Source organism: Phascolarctos cinereus, unplaced genomic scaffold, assembly GCF_003287225.1.
Source record: "Phascolarctos cinereus isolate Bilbo 61053 unplaced genomic scaffold, phaCin_HiC Scaffold_3;HRSCAF=262, whole genome shotgun sequence".
NCBI classification, from domain to species: Eukaryota; Metazoa; Chordata; class Mammalia; order Diprotodontia; family Phascolarctidae; genus Phascolarctos; species Phascolarctos cinereus.
The window spans coordinates 53,661,194-53,679,629 of NW_027555736.1; the positions used below are offsets into that span (position 1 = coordinate 53,661,194).

Consider the following 18,436-nt stretch of genomic DNA (forward strand, 5'->3'; position numbering starts at 1 on the left):
AACAACCACAGTATCTGCGGTACATAATAAAGAGAAAGAGGTATGCCTGAAGGTAGATTTGAATATATAGGCTATACCTCAGTTTACCCTGTACATATTTGTGTACATTTATATACATGTTTATGTACAGGATAGATTGTATGTGTGTGTGTATGCATATATATGTATGTATCTATTGTATAAATTGTAGGTATATGTATGTGTACACATAGTATAAATTGAGAGGTGTGTGTGTGTGTATATATATGTATATGTGTGTGTGTGTGTGTGTGTGTATATATATATATATATATATATATAGGATAAATTGGGAATATGTGTGTGTGTATGTATGATGTATAGTATAGAGGGCGCTAGGTGGCACATGGATAGAGTGCCAGCCCTGAAGTCATCAAGACTCATCTTCACGAGATCAAATCTGGTTCTAGACACCCACTAGCTTTGTGACCCTGGGCAGGTCACTTTACCATGTTTGCCTCAGTTTCCTCATCTGTAAAATGAGCTCGAGAAGGACATGGCAAACCGCTCCAGTGTCTTGCCAAGAAAACTCCAGCTGGGGTCACGGAGAGTCGGATACAACTGAACCACAGCAGTGTGTGGTGCTTTCAGGAAGCCGGGGAAGGGGCACGTTCCTGGCCAGCCAGGGAAGGTGCTTGGATGGAGGCGATGGAGCATCATGGGTAGAGAGCAGCCGGGAGGCTGAGTCACTAGATCATGAGCCCGTGGGGAAGAGTCAGGTGTCAGGGCCTGCCGGAGAGAGAGGGGGCCGGCCTGTGAACGGGGAATCTTATGTTTTTGATCCCAGAGGTGCCGGAGCCACGCCTGGTGCACGGATGTAGAAGGTTTGACAGTTGAGTGATCAATAAAGGGTGGGCAGAGAGCCGTCTGGCCACTGTCAGAGGGGCGTAGTAGGCCAGGCTGTGGCTGCTGGCTGCTGTGGCTTTAGGGCTGGCCCCCAGTGCCGGCCCCACTTGGTCCTGCTTCCAGCTCTGTCCTCCCCGCTGTGCTGCAGCTGGGCCCCCAGGGGGCAGTGCAGTGCCTGGGCTGTAGTGGGGGGGGGGGCCTTACGGGAGGTGCCCTCTTGGGGACAGAGCAGCCCTGCTGGGCCCATGACCTTCGCACTGTCCCCTTTGAGGGCCCAGGCTGCTTGTCCCCACCTCTTGTCAGCACTGGATGCCTGCTGGGAAGGAGATGGATAGGCCAGGGCCCCTGCAGGCTGCTTTCCAGGTAAGGCTTTGGCCTGGGCCTGGGCCTGGGGCTGAGTCTGGGTCTGGGCCTGAGTCTGGGCCTGAGTCTGGGCCTGGGCCTGGACCTGAGTCTGGGCCTGGACCTGAGTCTGGGCCTAAGTCTGGGGCTGAGTCTGGGCCTGAGTCTGAGCCTGGGCCTGTGTCTGGGGCTGAGTGTGGGCCTGGGCCTGGCGGCTGTACTGAACTAGACAGGGGAAGCAGGCTGGAGCAGGCCGGGGAGGGACCAGGGAGTCCTACAGCACACAGTTTGTCCTTTATCATGAAGAGGCAGGAAGGGCGTGGGCACTGATGAAGCACCTACTGTGTGTGTGTCAGGCCCCTGCCAAGAACTTTACAAACATGCCCCCATTTTGTCCTCCCAATGACTCTGGGTCATCCCCATTTGACAGATGAAGAAGCCAAGATGAGGAGCCAGGGGGAGGAGGGACTTGGGCTTAGACGATTTCCTTCTTTCCTCATGGGCATCATGTCAGCCTTCTTAAGAGGACAGAAATCTCAGTCATGGCTTTGTGCTCTGCTTGTGACCATCCCTAACAGGAACGTTGGCCAGGCACACTCAAACAAACCTCTGTGTGGGGCTAAGATGAGATGGGGAAACTGAGGCTTAGCAGGGTCCAGAGGTGGACTATAAAACCAGGTCCTTCTGATTCTATCCAGCAGGCACTCCACTTCCCAGTGAATATGGAGCTCCTGGTTTGTAGAATCTGCATTCAATCGCAGTGACTTCAACATTTCAGTAGTTTTGAATTATTATGCTGATTTGATTATGTTAGAAAATATTACCTACATAAATCAAGAGTGAACTATTTCAGGATACTTTTTAAGGCATTTGGGGACCCTGGAGTAATGGTCAGTGTTGTTATTTACTTTATTTGAGTAAGACTCTACACCTAATGAAATAGACCTTTCTCTAAGAAGATTCAGTGTACAAAAAATCAATAATAAACAAACTCAATAAATTAATCATTATTACTTGTATAATACAAAGTGTGTTTGGTTTTCCCCAAAAAGAATATAGATCTTTCCTAGTGTAGCACTTCCCTTCGAGGGCTGTCGTGAGGATCAAATGAGATAAAAATTGTAAAGTGAAGAAGTCCTATATAAATGTCAGCTGTTATTTTTATTATTGTATTTAAAGTAGCACTGCCTTTTAAATTTATGCATAACTGGAACATAGCTTACGTGTACTCCTATACCTCTTCCTCCTTTTTCCCGTAATACTGTTGTTGTTTTTTTAGGACAGGACTAATAATCATACATTTGTGTGAAGCTTTACTAATTACAAAGTGCTTTAGATTAATTTTCTAATCTGATTCTCCAACAATATTGTCAATTATGTAGGGGAGGTATAATTTATCCCCTTTTTTGCAGATGAAGAAACAGGTACCAAGAACTTTGGTGACAGCAGAATATGTGGCAGAACAGGGCTCTGCTTTCTACTAACACCACGATTCCTGTTACGCTCGCCAATCTTATACCATAGTGTTGTCAAGTTGTTTTTCAGTTGTGTCCAATTCTTTGTGACCCCATTGGGGGGTCTCTTGGCAAAGATACTAGAGTGGTTTACCATGTCCTTCTCTGGCTCATTTCACAAATGAGGAAACTGAGGTAAATAGGGTTACGTGACTTGCCCAGAGTCACATAGTTAGTAACTGTCTAAGGCCAGATTTGAACACGGGGAAGATGACTTGTCCTGACTACAGACCCTGGTGCTGTAACCACTGTACCACTTGGCTGCCCCTATGTCATAATGTAGTTACACTTTATTTCAGAAGCTCTGCTATGATCCATGGAATATTCAAAGATATATAACATAATTATAAGCTGTGTTAATAATGGTATTTATGTTTTGTAATTTTAGCTTTTAAACTAAATATTCTTTAGCACTTTGTTTGGACTACATATTTTGATGTGTGGTGTTTCCTAAGCTACAGACTTGCGTTGAATCCTTTTTGGTCATTGATGAAGGGAACACAAAAAATTAAGCAATAAGAGATATTTGGGAAAAAAATGCATCACTGTAGGTAGTCCCATTAGTTATTGTGAAGGATACTTTAAAATACAACTACATTATCTAAAAATAATCACTTTAATTTGCCCTTTCTCTTTGAAAACCTTATAAGAGAAAAGCCTTCCATGTTTTTCCTTGACAAGTTCTTTTTGGTGTACTATAAATACATTTATCATATTTCAAGAACTGGGTACTGTACCTTTTGTTTGCTTGATACATCAGTTTTTAAGGCAACTTCTCAGTCAGTTGGTTCAGATTTAATGTTGCAGAGGAAACCGAAAGGCTTTTTTTAATCATGGTTTATAATGATTGATATTTATTTTTACCTCATACACTGATTTAGGGAGGTGTCACTATGGGAATGTGACAGCTTTATAAATGATAAAAGAAATTGTAGTGGTATTCATTGTTACTTTCTTGTTCAGTTGCTCATAACTTTATTTAAAGTCCTTGGTGTTATTAGTATTTGAGCAGTCTTATTTTCGGGTAAATTTACCCTTGGTAGGCAACTAACATTTTCTTGACCTGTGTTGTATTTATTTGGTGTATTGATAAAAGATTTGTAAAAGGTATTATCCATCTGGGTTGGGAATCAGAAGCATCAAAATAAGTAACTAACAAGTTGTTGGCTCATTATGATTTAAAATTTCCTGCAAGTTCAGCTTCTTTTTAGCTGTTGCTAAGAGATAACTATCATTGACACAAGGGGCATGAGGACATAGCAGCATGCTGCCAGTTGTTTTATAGGCAGTTGGCTCTGCCGCCTTGCAGATGGTTAGAAAACTCTTGGTGGTGGATAAATGTGTGCTGATTATCTTATTAAATTAAGGTAACCCTTTGTCATTCATTGAATTTTGCAGACCAGTTGGCCAGTGAGCACAGCTGTTTCAGTGCTGTTTAATTTTGGTTTGAAGTATACAAAGAGCATTTTAAAGTGTGGTCAGCCTAATTTCAGGTATGCAGCATAGCGACATCAAAAAAATTGTTTTTATTTGATACTTTCTTTAATTCTAATGGAAATAAATGAAGAGGAAATTTTCTGCTGCTTACTCAAGTAGCCAATGGCTTTTACAAATGTTTGCCAAAATGCTTAGTTATAAGTATTGAGGGTATTTTTCCTAGTATGTTTAAATGGGAAAATAAATTTTCATATTAGATGGCAGCTGATAAATAAGAAATGGTCAAATTCCTGAGTAAAGTTGGTATTTGATGTTGCAGAATAGACTAATGGTTTTGTTTTCTTCATTAGTCCATTTTCATACATATTCTGGAAACTAAAAGTATGTCTTAATGGTATGTAATCATGTAGCAAATTTCAATTGGGTAATTTTTATTTATGAACTTATTTTTAATCTGTCAGTTGTTTTATAAGATCCTACTCTAGGTTTTTACCTTGCTTCAGTTCCCCAGGAAACATTACTCAATTCTTCTTCCTGTATCAGTGTATTAATGGTGGCCTCCTGAGTTGTGTTTAGTAAATGGTTCAATTATTTCATTGATACAATCTTGCCTTTATTAATTTTTTATGTATTGGTCAAGGTACCACTTAGGAAGAGCTCAGTGAAGTCACCTTCTCTTTGCCACTTGACCCAAAGATAGTTTACCTTCTGAACTATCAATTAAGATTCCTAGGTACAACCTCATGTTTAAGATGATAAACAGACCTCAGGCCCAGTACATATGTAGGCAGCTTTGAGTTATGTACAGATCTAAACACAGGGGACCCTTTTTACTGAATCAGTAATTGGTTAAATTTGTCATTCTTTTTAAATAATTAACTTATGAAAAGGGGAGGCCATTTAAGAGGCAGTACTTTTTTTAATTTGATTTTTCTCATTTACATGTAAAAAAAAATTAAGCATTCATTTTTTAAAATTTTGAGTTCTCAAATTTTCTCTTTCCCTCCTTCCTCCCCTCCCCCACAGCAAACAATTTGATACAGATTGTACATGTGAAGTCATGCGAAACACGTATTAGCCATGCTGCAAAAGAAAACACAGACCCCCCCCCAAAAAAAAAAAGTATAAAAAAAAGTGTGCTTTGATCTGCATTCAGATTCTATCAGTTCTTTCTCTGGAGGTGGATAGCATGTTTAATCACAAGTTCTTCATAATTGTCTTGGATCGTTGTGTTGGTGAGAATAGCTAAGTATTCACAGTTGATCATTCCACAATGTTGCTGTTACATTGTACGATGTTCTCTTGGTTCTGTTCCCTTTATTTTGCATCAGTTCATATAAGTCTTCCTAGGTTTTTCTGAAACCATCCTGCTTGTCATTTCTTATAACACAGTAATAATCCATCAGTCATACACCACAACTTGTTCAGTCATTCCCTAATTGATGGGCATTCCCTCAATTTCCAGTTCTTTGCCACCACAAAGAGAGTTGCTATAAATACTTTTCTACATATGGGTCCAGATACAGTTGGGGAGCAAAATAGAATGCAAAACTGAGGGATTGAGGATTCGGTGATGATATAATACTGCAAGTAATAGCAATAGTGATAACTGGCATTTTTATAACACTTTAGGGTTTACAAAGTTTTTTATCTAAATTATAAATTTTATCTTTGTAACCATCTAATACTGGAACTAATTACAATAGATTTACAGTTTGCAGTTACTGGGGGAGCTTGAGGAAGTACAATTTGTTACTGGACTAGGGATGAAGAATTGCAAGGCTTCCTGATTTTCTTTCCTCTAAGTTTTTGGTAGGGGTTTTTAGTTTTAAAAGTAAACTGCTTTGGATTTACTTGAATGAGTGAATGAAAAATCATTTAAGTAAGCACTTACCTATGCAGGGCACTCTGTTAAACACTGGAGTTACTAATATAAAAAGCAAGACAGCCTTTGCCTGCAGAATGTTTGCATTCGAGATGGCCTGGATAGATTATTTGTGTTTAGGAAGTCTCTAGAATAGTGATTGAGGTCACAGGTCAACTAATTGACATGTCCTTTCCAGAAATGGTAGTATGGATTAGGTTCCTGTGTGAAATGAGCCTCTCTGGGTGTAAAGGGGGTGAATTGGGGAGGGTTTCAGATATCACATGAAGATGTATAGAGTGAGACCTACTGGTTCTTTTGGCTTTGTTGGCTTTTAAATATGGTGAACTATCACCAGTCTAAGTTGCACATTCCTAGAGTGGGAGCTGGTGAGCCCCATTGAAGGCTGAGAGTGGAGCACAGTAACATACTTAGAACATGGCCAGAGTACCTCTGTGTACAAATTGTTTCATCTCTCCTCAACTGGATATAAATTTTTTGAGAGCAGGTCATTGTTTTGTTGTTGTTGTCATTGTCTTAAAATTTGTATCCTTAGCACAGTGCACAGGCATGTAGTTGGTGCTTAATAAGTCTCTGTTTAATTGAATCAAATTAAAATTGATCAGTGTTGAATACTCAGGATTCAATAAATACTTGTTTGAATTTTTAATTTCTTTTGTATACTTAGTAATGTATTAAATGCCTAGAATTATACAAAATAAATATATGAACTGATCCTACCTTCAAGAAATTTATAGTGTTATTGGAGAGATAAAAATCAGCATTTAAATAATGCAATATTTGATTAAGTGATAAAATTAGTAGAGTAAAGCATTAAGCGACAAGACTTAAGAGAAAAATATCTATGTGGGCTAGCCTGGTTGGAAGACTTCGTGGAAGAGGTGGGAATGATTGTATTCCTAAGCCAGACTAACCATTGCCAATCTTAAAAAGGAAACCATGCAAGAATGGAGACGTGCTAAGTGGTTTGTATTCACCTGTGAAGAAAAATTTATTTTAGGGTCATTAAAAGTAAGTAAAAGCAACTTTAATTATCATTTGCTTTATGTATTAGCCTTCAGGTGATATTTGTAAATCTACTAACAGGTTGTGTTTAATTTAATATAATTCTTTCCCTAATCTTCTAGGTTAATACCTTGATTACTAAATTGTCTAAGAATGAGACTTCTTCATAACCAAGAGCCAGTGTTTTAAAAAGCTTAATAAATCATGTAAAGCAAAGCTGTATTTGCAGGCCCGCATAACAGAAATATTTGCCTGCACAGCTTCTGTTTGTCTCTGTCCATTTGAAGGGAAACAGAACCAACCCTAGGCAAAATTGTGTAACCTTCCAAGTTTTTCTTCTGCATTCCTAGCTTCTCTTTCTTAAGCCCTCTTTCCACAACAAAGTGGCAACCTTCATGCCTCTACCCATTCCTGCACTGCTATAATCCTGTTCTCTTCACCTCTTCTCTGCTCTTTCTCAGTCAGATTTTAGAAGGCTCTGATATTAGTCATTGATACTTTCTGCTTAATTGTCTGTGTAACCGTAACTAGTTTTCGCATCATAAGCCTTTTGTATCTAATTATGGAATGTAATTCTTTGTCCCCTATTATAGATATTTCAGTCATCTCAGCAAGCAGGTAGGGAGATATTTTTTAATCTGGCATTCTCCTGAAATTGTATTAGATCTACAGGCTGGCCCTGAGGGTAGACTTGATATAATACTTTTAGGTTTGATTTGGGTTATCATTTGAACATCAGGATGATATGGGATCTTCTCGACTCCTTACCTTCTTCCCTGCCCCCATTGCCCACTCCATAAACCAAGGGTTGGTCTGGTTACTCCTGGGGGAGGTACTATGGGTAATGTCCTTATAATTAACTTTTGTTGTTGTTCAAAGACCTGAAACTTAGCTTCCTCAAGAACAGATCTGTCAGGAGGTCTTCTATTCCTTTTTTCTTGTTTTAGCACATTTATCCATTACATATTAACTTTAACCTCCTCTCATTCTACTCTTCTCTCCTTCCTGAAATTCTCAGATACATCTTCTACACTTTGTGGTGATCTGACTTCAGTTAGGAGTCAAATTTGCTATTATAGAACTCTGTTTTAATGTAAGCTTGAGGACCACAAATGACAGCCTCATGTTAGCTAGTGGCATCTTTGTCCAAATAGCCATATCACTGGCTTTTTCAGAGGTTTTTTCAACATCTCACCTGGTCCTTTATTGTCCCTTAGAAGCCATTCACTTGGTCAGAGACTCTGTGTCCATTGTCCATCATCCTTGTTTTGTGACCCACCTGATGTTTTTTCAAATGACAGACTAACTCCAATAGAACCCTTGAGCGTCTTTATATTTCCTCTTTTTTCATATGGTCCAGAAGATACTTTAGACATTGTTCTTTCCATTGCAGACTGGGTGACTTGGAGTTTCTGCTTTTTGTATTTAGTTTTAGCTTAGCATTCTGATATATAGATTATTGCAGGCAGACCTGTGGAATTAATAATTTCTCCCCTGATCTTTATGAATACCTCTTTATCATTGTGATATAGACGTGGCTAAAAAAATATAGGTGACATTGTCTCTTCTGGTCTGTTTCAGTGTTCACAGAATCTAGACAAAGCTGGTGACTAAAGTATAAATATTATACTACCCCCTTTTCCCCCAAACGTCTCAAAATAGTGTGCTTTAAGGACAATACTAATTTCCACTTTTATAAAAATTAAGGCTCAAACCATCATTGTATGTGCCTCCTGCAAGTTGCTTTAGCTTTCCTTTGTTATTATATAATGATATTTTCATATTATAACTATCCCTTATATTACATTCTCGAATTCATTGCTATTCTGTTTTGTTTCCACCTCTGTTAATGAAATTTCAGGCAAAGAAATGTGTTGCAAGTATAAATCTTAGGATCATTGGATTTTTCCCTGGAAACAACTTCACATGTTACCTGGTCTCTTTCATTTTCACATGTGAGGAAAATGAGTAGTGGTGATGTACTAGTAGGTGTTTAACAACAGGCTTTTTTAAAGAAAGCACATAGTCTGAGGGGTAGCTAGGTTGCACAGTGGGTAGAGCGCTGGCCCCGAAGACAGGAGGCCCTGAGTTCAAATCCGGCCTCAGACCAAACACTTGACACTTACTAGCTGTGTAACTCTGGGCAAGTCACTTAACCCCAATTGCCTTTAAAAAACAAAAAAGAAAGAAAGAAAGCATAATCTACATTATAAATATATATTAATTAATATAATATATAATAGAACAATATACTGTGTTATATAATTATAATATAGTAATAAAAATAAATATTAATGCAATATCTATTTTTCTCTATCACTTTCCTGAAGTCTGGATGATAAACAAAACTATAAATTAAGCCCTCATTCCTAGTGTTTGCTGGTTTCCAAGGTATGAATGTAAACACCTCCAAGAGGAAAACTGACTTCCTCTGGTTCGAATAGGTATGAAGTAGCAGAACTGGGCCTTTCCAAGTTCATGTGACCCCCAGATCCAGTGCTCCTTCAGTTCTACCATCTTTAATGCCACGACTATCTTCATTACTGGGTAAAGCTTTATAGGAGGATGTGAAACTGGTACTGGGCACGCATGAAAAATAGCCTTTTTGGTGAAATGACAAATGTAATCTGGGAGTCAGATAACCTGTTCTTGGTATCCTTGGGTAAATTCAACATGGTCCACGTAATTTTCTAACTGATTTCTTATATATTATATGGTAAGTTTTTGGTTGTTACTATGTTAATAAAGATGTAACCGGGCATTATTTAATTATTAGTAAAAGTCAATATTTTGCTCGATTGCTAATTTTCTGGTGCCTGTAAGCAAGACTTCAGTTATCTTTCCTAAATTTTTTGATTGGTATCTTTTGTTTTTATACCACCTTCATATCTCTCCCCAGCACCCATCCAGAGAGCCATCCCTTATAATAAGGAAGAAAGTCGGAAACAACAGTTCGTCAAGACTGGTAACAAGTCAATCAAATCCAACAGCAAAAGCTGTGTTTGACCTCCTAGTCCTCAACTTCTGCAAAGAAGGGAGGGAGGTGTGTTTCCTGTCTCTTCTTTGGGTTCAGCTTTAGTTAGTAGATTCATTTCTCTTTGATGAGGTTGATTTAAATATAAGATGAATTTTAAAACATTTAAGACCAAATCACTTCTATGTGAAACTGTTGTTTTTATAAATTTCCTTTTATTAATTTTTTTCCCTGAGCTTAGAAAAATTTACTGACTTACATCTGAGTCAGTAATGTGATTAATGTATATGCTGCATCTTTCTCTATGTGGAATTTTATTGATTAAAAACACTAATAAGAGCAGAAGTTTTAATGTGAGTATAGCCCTTTATATATCATCATTTATGTACTCTATTATATACATATCCATTTATATGCTAACACAGCTGGAAGCTAAAAGACTAAATTATTTAATAATGGTTTTCTCCAAGGGTACCGTAAAAAGACTACAAACACTTAGCTGTATTGAAAAATAAATACCAAAGGGTTAAAAAAAAAGCAGTTTAGCCTTTATACCTCTTATTCCACAATTACATTCATGCTATAATTTTTTGTTTTGTTTTTCTAAGTTGTGTGTGTGTGTGTGTGTGTGTATCCCAGAGAAAGGAGGGTTTAAGTGAGTACCAGACTTTTAGCTAGTTAAAAATTAAGTGTAATGGCATATAAAAGTACCCTATCATATCATAGGGTGTATATTCTGAAAAGAGAACTGCTATCTGATTTCATACTTTTTCTAAATAATAGTTCATTAAAGTATAAAGGGATTATTCTCTTTTAGAGAAAAAGAGATGGTTTGGATAGAGATGTGGGAAGAGAGATCAAAATTAATTTTCAGGTGTTCATTAATATCAATCTGGTTGTAGAAATATAAACTTATTTCCCCTTTAAGTGATCATTAGCTAGAAATTTTATCAGCTCAGAAAACTTAGCATTGCTGCAACTGCATGTATATGTTAACCTTAGTACTAAAAAGATAAATTTGGGAAAATGGAGGTAATTGAGGCACTGCTTTTAATATTTTCACCATGTGATGAGACAGATCTCTTATTATAAATGTTCTACCCTTTGATTAGTGTCTAATTACATTGTTTGAATCATTTGCATTTAAGTGCTTTGAAAATATGGAACCTCTTGACCATAAAGATTTTTTCAAATCTGTCAACACTAGAAATAAACTGTTGATCACTGTATCTTATATATGTTTTAATGATTTATGAAATAAAATGTCTACTTCAGATCAAGACATCTTTTAATAGTTTCACTGTAAGTCTTTAAAGAGAGTTGTATAAGTTTGTTTAAATATGTTTAAGTTTTGCATTGAAGCAGCTTAGCACCAAAGCTTCAAAAATGTATCTAAGTGGATATATTTTAAATAGAGACTTATGGTACTACAGTATAAAATGATGTTTTACCTATATTCTTGCATTTGCAAAATAACCTATTCTTTCACTTCAGATCATAAGAAATCCTTTTATTTATGCCTATTAAGTATTCTAAAAGGGAAATGATAGTAAAAAGTGCTGATCTCTGAATGAGGAGGATGTGAAATTGAATACAAAAATCCTTACTCAGCTAAAGTGGTAGGAGGTGGAATGGGAAAAATGGTTACTTTATTAAGAGAGAATAAAAGAGGGGGCAAAAAAAAGAAAACAAACCAGGATTCTCCCATTTGTTAACTGTAGTCACTTTTGGAAATGATCCTCTTTTCTTGTTTCCTACTGTTATTCCTTTCCTTTAAAGTCTCCTACTTTAATACCTTTGTTTACAAATATATATATGTATTTATGTTTATATGTTGTGTATATGTGTATGTGTGTATGTGTGTGTTAGCAGAAATCTGCCTTTTCTGCTACCTACCCCACCTGTCTCCACCCCATTAAGAACAAAATGAAAACAAAACACTGTACAAACATGTCTAGTCAAGCAAAACAAATTTTCTCATTGATCATGTCAAAAAAAGCATGTCTCATTCTGTACTGTGAGTCTTTCATCTCTCTATCAGGAGGTATATATAACATGTTCCATCATTAGTCCTCTGTAATCATGGTTGATGATTACATTGATCAGGTCCTAATTTTTTCAATTGTTTGTCTTTACTACATTGTTGTCACTGTGTAACTTGTTTGTTCCCCTCACTTCACCCTGCATCCATTCATACAAGTCTTCCCAGGTCTGTCTGAAATCATCTCCCTCATTATTTCTTACAATACAATAATATTCCATCATATCCATACACACAACTTGCTTAACCATTCCCCAATTTGTAGGCACCACCTCAAAAAGAGCTCTAAATATTTTCATATATCCTTAGTTAGAGTTTGTTTTGCTTAGGACTAATCCTTTCCTTAATCTATGCTCCCACTAATTCCTTTTTTCCTATTGTACTCCAGTTTTCCTGTTGAGTGAGATATATTTTTTGTACCCAATTTTGTATGTATGTACCAGTTCAAATGAGAGTGACATTTAGGGGTCAGCATTCCTCTCCACTCCCTCCTCTTCCTTTTAAAAGTGTCTACTTGAGAATTGTGGCTACATGTTAAGATGATCAAATCATAACAGAATCATGCCCAGGCCTTATGACTGATTAGACACCCTGTATGACCCCTGGTGATGTTACCATCCAGAGGTGACATATGTATCATCTCCTCATATTAGAATGTATCATTATTTTTCCTGTTTACCTTTTTATATTTCTCTTAGTTCCTGTGTTTGAACTTCAGAGTTTCACTCAGCTCAGTTCTTTTCATTAGTAATACTTGGAAGCCCTCTAGTCATTAACTGTCCCTTTTTTCCTTGTTGGATTATGTTCAGTTTTGCACGCTAAGTTATGGTTGGCTAACCCTTCCTCCCCCAGATGTTTGTGGGTGAATAATTCATATACTAGTGAAAATGCCGAGGACTTCTAAGGTTGGTTTTGGTATCACTTTGAATGAAAATGAGGATTTCATTGGTAAAAATTAACCTTTTTTTTTTTTTAATAATCTTGTCCATGACAAGGTTCCCCTCGTCACATGGCAACTGTTTTTTTTTCCTAGTCAGCTTCTTCCTCCTTTTCTTCCATCCTTAAGAAATGTATGCTGAAGGTCTTTGCTTATTTTCTGAGAACTTATTAGGTTATTTAGCAGCAATAATTTATCACTTGTTAGGTTTTAGTTTTTTGTTGTTTTTTAATTTTGGTGTGATGATTTCATTGTGGACCTTAATGTTTTTTGATTTCCCTATGTCAACAATTGCTGCAATATCTCCTATAGTTTTTGAAAGGTGCTTCTTTTTTTAAATTATTATTTATTTATTTAAGGTAATTGGGGTTAAGTGACTTGCCCAGGATCACACAGCTAGTAGATGTCAAGTGTTTGGTCTGAGGTCGGATTTGAATTCAGGTCCTCCTGACTCCAGGGCCAGTGCTCTATCTACTGCGCCACCTAGGTGCCCCATTGAAAGGTGCTTCTTAAGAGCTACCACTTTTACTGGTTTTCTTAAAGTAATACCTATTCTTAAAAACCACAGAATTTTAAAAAAAAAGAGAGAGAGCTTGACTTTTTATACAGTCACTTTTTATTTTGTTTCTATAGTTCTATGTTTTTGTTGGTAAATAGTATAGAATAAAATAAAGTACTTTACATCTTAACTAAAATAAGTTGGGTTGCAGCTCAAACTATTTCATTGTAGCTATATATTGAACCAGTGTCATAATGAATAATTTTCTCAGGTGTTAAGTGCTTAGGAGGTTTTTGTGCAATAGTCAAAAAAAATTCATTGACCTTGAATTTAGTGTTCTTTGGGCTACCTGATTATATCATTCAGGTATAAATTACTAGGTGATAGAAGATTATATTCTATTGGAATTTTATCTTTTTTTTCATACTTTATTAACTAGCAGTATTTCACTTTAGTATTTCAGAATGACAGAAAGGATGCTATTACATTTTCCAAAATATCAAAAAAAAGTAATAACTTATTCATTGATCTTCTGATTATTAATATAAAACAAGTCATAAAATGTAGATGTATGTTCACCAAAGGTGTTTGCTACCATCATGGAAGATATCTAGTACAGGGGGCCAATTCAAAGAGGGACTCTTTCTATATCATGAGGTCCTGCAGGCATACCATTTGCATTAAACTCTAAAACATTGTAGAAATTTGTAAATGAGATCCATAATTCCTGCAAGAGAGTTGCCTAACTATCCACATAGGATTCCTGTTGCTCAGATTACAGTTCAGTGGCCAATCCATAGAGCTTTTTACCAGTATGTATATATCGGATATATACTAGGATCAATTACTGATCTGGGTCCAGAGTATAATAAGAGAAAGGAAACAGGCTTCATTGCCTTTGGGAATTTTTTCAATTCTTTTAATGACTCCAGATTGCTCCATGAAACCAAGAAAAGTATTTTTAACATCAGTAATCTTCCAGTGATAGTATGTGAATGCAAGCCCGAGAAGGCCATGATATACAAAGAAATGAAGTGGTAGATTACTAAAATGCAAAGGAGAGGCACCTAGTGGGTATGAGTAGGCTGCAATATATTACCAACCAAAGTTGGTGTTCTTCTTCACTGTGGCATAAAGGGTGTCACTGGAAATATGTGTACATGGAAAAGGAGGTGATCCCATCACAATATGAAAGAGCTTATACTTCCTTGTACTACAGGGAAACAGCAGGAACACACATAAGGATAACATAAGGTTGAATGTGATGGGGGCAAAGGAGAGACCCTGACAAAGTACTCTAAGAATAAGTTTAAGGGAGATAACACTTTCAACTGGGGTGATCATGGGAGGCTTCACCAAGGAGGAGGGAACATTTCAGCTAAAAACTGAAGGAAAGATTTTGAAAAGTAGAGATCAGATAACAGTGTATTCCTTGAATGGCCTGAATCAATGTACAAAGGCTTAAGACATCATGTTGAATTTGGGCAATAGTTCAGTACTGTGTGTCTTGACTGTAGAGTGCATGATGGGAAGTAATATGAAATAAGGCTGGAAATGTGGGTTAGAGCCATATTGAACAGGTCTCCTAATGCCAGGCTAAGGACTTCGTATTTTATTTCAGTAGGCAGCCTCTTAAGATTTGTTAAACAAGGGAGTGATGTGGTAAGAATTGTGTATTGGAAAGATATTTTGGCAGCTGTGGATGACTACTGTGATTCAGACTTTTCATCCTCTCTCTCCTGAACTTTTGTAATGATCTCACTCACCACTGAGTGCTTGAATGCGTACACCTAATGCAGAAGAAACAGATAAGTAAAAGGGGGTCAGGAACAGCATCATGTATTAAGGTCCACTGGTAATGAACTCTAGGAATCAAAGGGAGAAAGGATGATGGAGCGTATTTGGGTGAAATTCAGTGGAGGGAGAGACAATTTTTTTTCCTTTGGAGTGTGCTATAGACCATCAATGACTGATCAAATTATGGTATATTAATTTAATGGAATATTATTGTTCCATCATAAATGACCAAAAGGATGGAGATTCAGAGAAACCTGGAAAGACATGTATGAATGTAAACAGAGTGAAATGAATGGAATCAGGAGAACAACCTATTCAGTGACTAAGATGTAAAGAAAAGCAACTTTGAAAAAAACCTAAGAGCTTTGAGTAATGAAATGACCAACTATGCATGACTCAACCATGCTTTCTATCTCCTCTCAGAGAGTCAGTGGACTGGAGGTTCAGAAGAAGATACACATTTTTTGACATGGCCAGTGTGGGAATTTATTTTCCTTGACTGTGCCTATTTGTCATAAGGCAAGGTTTTGGGAAGGGAGCATGGAAGAAAATGATACCGAAAAAAGAGGGGGGGAAAAAAAAGAAAGAAAAGGGCAAGAATGAACATTTAAAAGAATACCCAGAAGAGAACAGAAAGAGCTTCAGAGGGCAAAATGGACAAACAGGGTAGCTTTAAAACTCACATGTTGAATTTATTACATACTTTTAAAAAGCAAACCGACTAGACACTGCAGATTTGAAATTACATATGCAATCCTCTTCTGTTCTTGTATATGAAAATGTTTGTTTTTATGTTTGTCACATTGAGAATAACTAGGAAAGTAATAAGTCAAATTGAAGTTGCCTTAGTTGGGTGTGCTTTATTTTCTCTTTTTTATCTTCTCACTTGATATTGATTTTTTATCTTTGCCACAATAAGTTAATAGTCTTATTCTATGCAGACAAAATACCGTATTTCGCCGTATAATCTTCACCACCACATAATCATTGCATCTTGTTTGTTTTTTAGTCCAAAAATTGGTTTATACCCTTTCATTATGTGGTATAATTCTGTTCATCATGCCGCTTGAAAGGTAAATGGAGCAGCAATGTATTTACCGGTGGCATATGGATATGCATTTATCTCTCATGTGTTGCAAGTTGGGAGCCTAGAATTCTCAGCCATGTGCATTGTCAGTATTCAATTTTAATGTATATTCGTGAGCATTATGTACATCCTATCTTGCACCAAAGACAGTCTGTTAATAAATGATTTTTAAGTAAGCCAGCACAATTAAAAAAAAAAGCTTCACATAATGGTTGCGCCTCACTTTTTGGCAAAAAAAAATTGGCTTAAAATCTGCTACAATTATGCGGTGAAATACAATATTTGGAAATGGCTCCTGTATTTGGTGACCACTCATTTCCTTTATGTTAAGGTATGAGGATTTCATCTTTGGTAATGTTACTTGATGTTCCAAGGATTCCGGTAAAACCGGGATTTCTTGTCATCTTGAAGAACGTATTTGTCAGTTACACTTCAGTGTAATAGAGTATCATAGAATTTCAGACTCAAAAGCCATCTTCTGATGTCCAATCCACTTCTGAAGAAGATTCCCTGCTACAGCATAAACAGACTCTACTTTAAAACCTCTTAATGAGAGGGAACTCACTACCTATGGAGGCATTTTTTTCTGACATTGAGCCTAAATTCTCTCTTTGCAGCCTCCTCCCTAATTCTGCCTTCTTGGCCAAGAATAATAAATCTATTCTCTCTTCCAAATGACAGCCTTTTGTGCACTTGAAGAGAGGTATCATGTCCCTCCTCAGTCTTTTCCAGGCTAAACATCCCATTTCCTTCAACTGATCTACATGTGGTGTGAATTCAGGATCCTGCTTGCTTTTTATGGCCACCCTCCAGCTTATGAATGTCCTTCCTAAAATACCACGCCCAGAACTGGGCAAAGTACCTCAGATGTGGTCTGACCCAGGAAAGACTACTGTGGCATTTTCACCTCCATATTCTTTTTTTAAGGATTTTTTTTTTAAGGCAGTCAGGGTTAAGTGACTTGTTCAGGGTCACACAGCTAGTAAGTTTCAAGTATCTGAGGCTGGATTTGAATCCAAGTCCTCTTAACTCCAAGGCTGGAGCTCTATTTACTGTGCCACCTAGCTGCCCCAACCTCCCTATTCTTAGAAGCTAGGCTGCATGTACCACAAATCACATGAGCTTTCTCGGATACAGCTTCACAGTTTGGACACATGTTGAATTTGTAGTACAACAGACCCCTCAGATTTTTTTCAGTTAAACTTTTGCCTAACTATGTCTCTACAATTTTGTACTTGTCAAATAGGTTTTTGAGCCAAAGTATGACTTTCCATTTACCTCTTAAGAAATTTCACCTTGTTTGATTTGCCTCAGTGTTCTCACCTTTTAAGACGTTTTTAGATCCTGACCACCAGTCAGGATGTTAAACATTTCTCAGAACCTTGATAAGAATGCCAACCATGTGTTCATCTCCATCACTGATAGAAATGTTAAACAGCACAGGCCTTATCATAGACTCATATCAGAGTGTCATAAAATCTGAAGTTGTAAGGGATCCCAGAGGAAGTCCAGCCCCACATTTTTAGATTAGGTACCTGAGGTCCGGGGAGGAAAGGTGACTTATCTAAGGTGACAAAGGTCATCAGAGGCAGGATTTGAACCTATATCCTCCAATTCCAAGCAGGGTCAGTATTCTTTCCACTGTACTGTGCTGCCAGTGGGGTATTCACTGGCAGTCTCCTTCAAAGCTGACATTAAGAGAGGGGAGAGAGAGAATTTGGAACTCCACACTTGAAAAAATGAGTGTTAAAAATTGTTTTCAAATGTAATTGGGGGGAAAATAATAAAGTAAATTAAAAAAGCTGATATTAAATTTTTGATGATGCTCTTTTGAGTGTAACCCTACAACCAGCTCCAGGTCCATCTAATTAGACCATCATTCAGCCCAGGAGTCAGAAACTATGGCCTGAGGACTCCAGGGCCTTTGAGCTAACAATGGCTTTTACATTTTTAAATAAAGTTTCATTTAATTTAAAAATGTAGTAACTGGACTTCACTTGGAGTTGCACAAATTTGCCTGACCCCTGATCTAGCCATATCCTTTTTTCATTTCC

General features: G+C 37.3%; 1 protein-coding gene across 9 annotated transcripts in view; it reads left to right on the forward strand.

Moving 5' to 3' along the window:
* KAT6B (lysine acetyltransferase 6B) overlaps positions 1 to 18,436 on the forward strand; it is a 223,576-nt gene that overhangs the window by 41,415 nt on the left and 163,725 nt on the right. For 5 of the 9 annotated variants that reach the window (XM_078150858.1, XM_078150857.1, XM_078150856.1 and 2 more), the window contains exon 4: positions 9,947 to 10,090. The exons of the other annotated variants lie outside the window; for them this stretch is intronic. In XM_078150858.1, the coding sequence (XP_078006984.1) occupies positions 9,947 to 10,090 (144 nt within the window). The remainder of the gene's footprint in view (positions 1 to 9,946; positions 10,091 to 18,436) is intronic. 9 annotated transcript variants of the gene reach the window in all.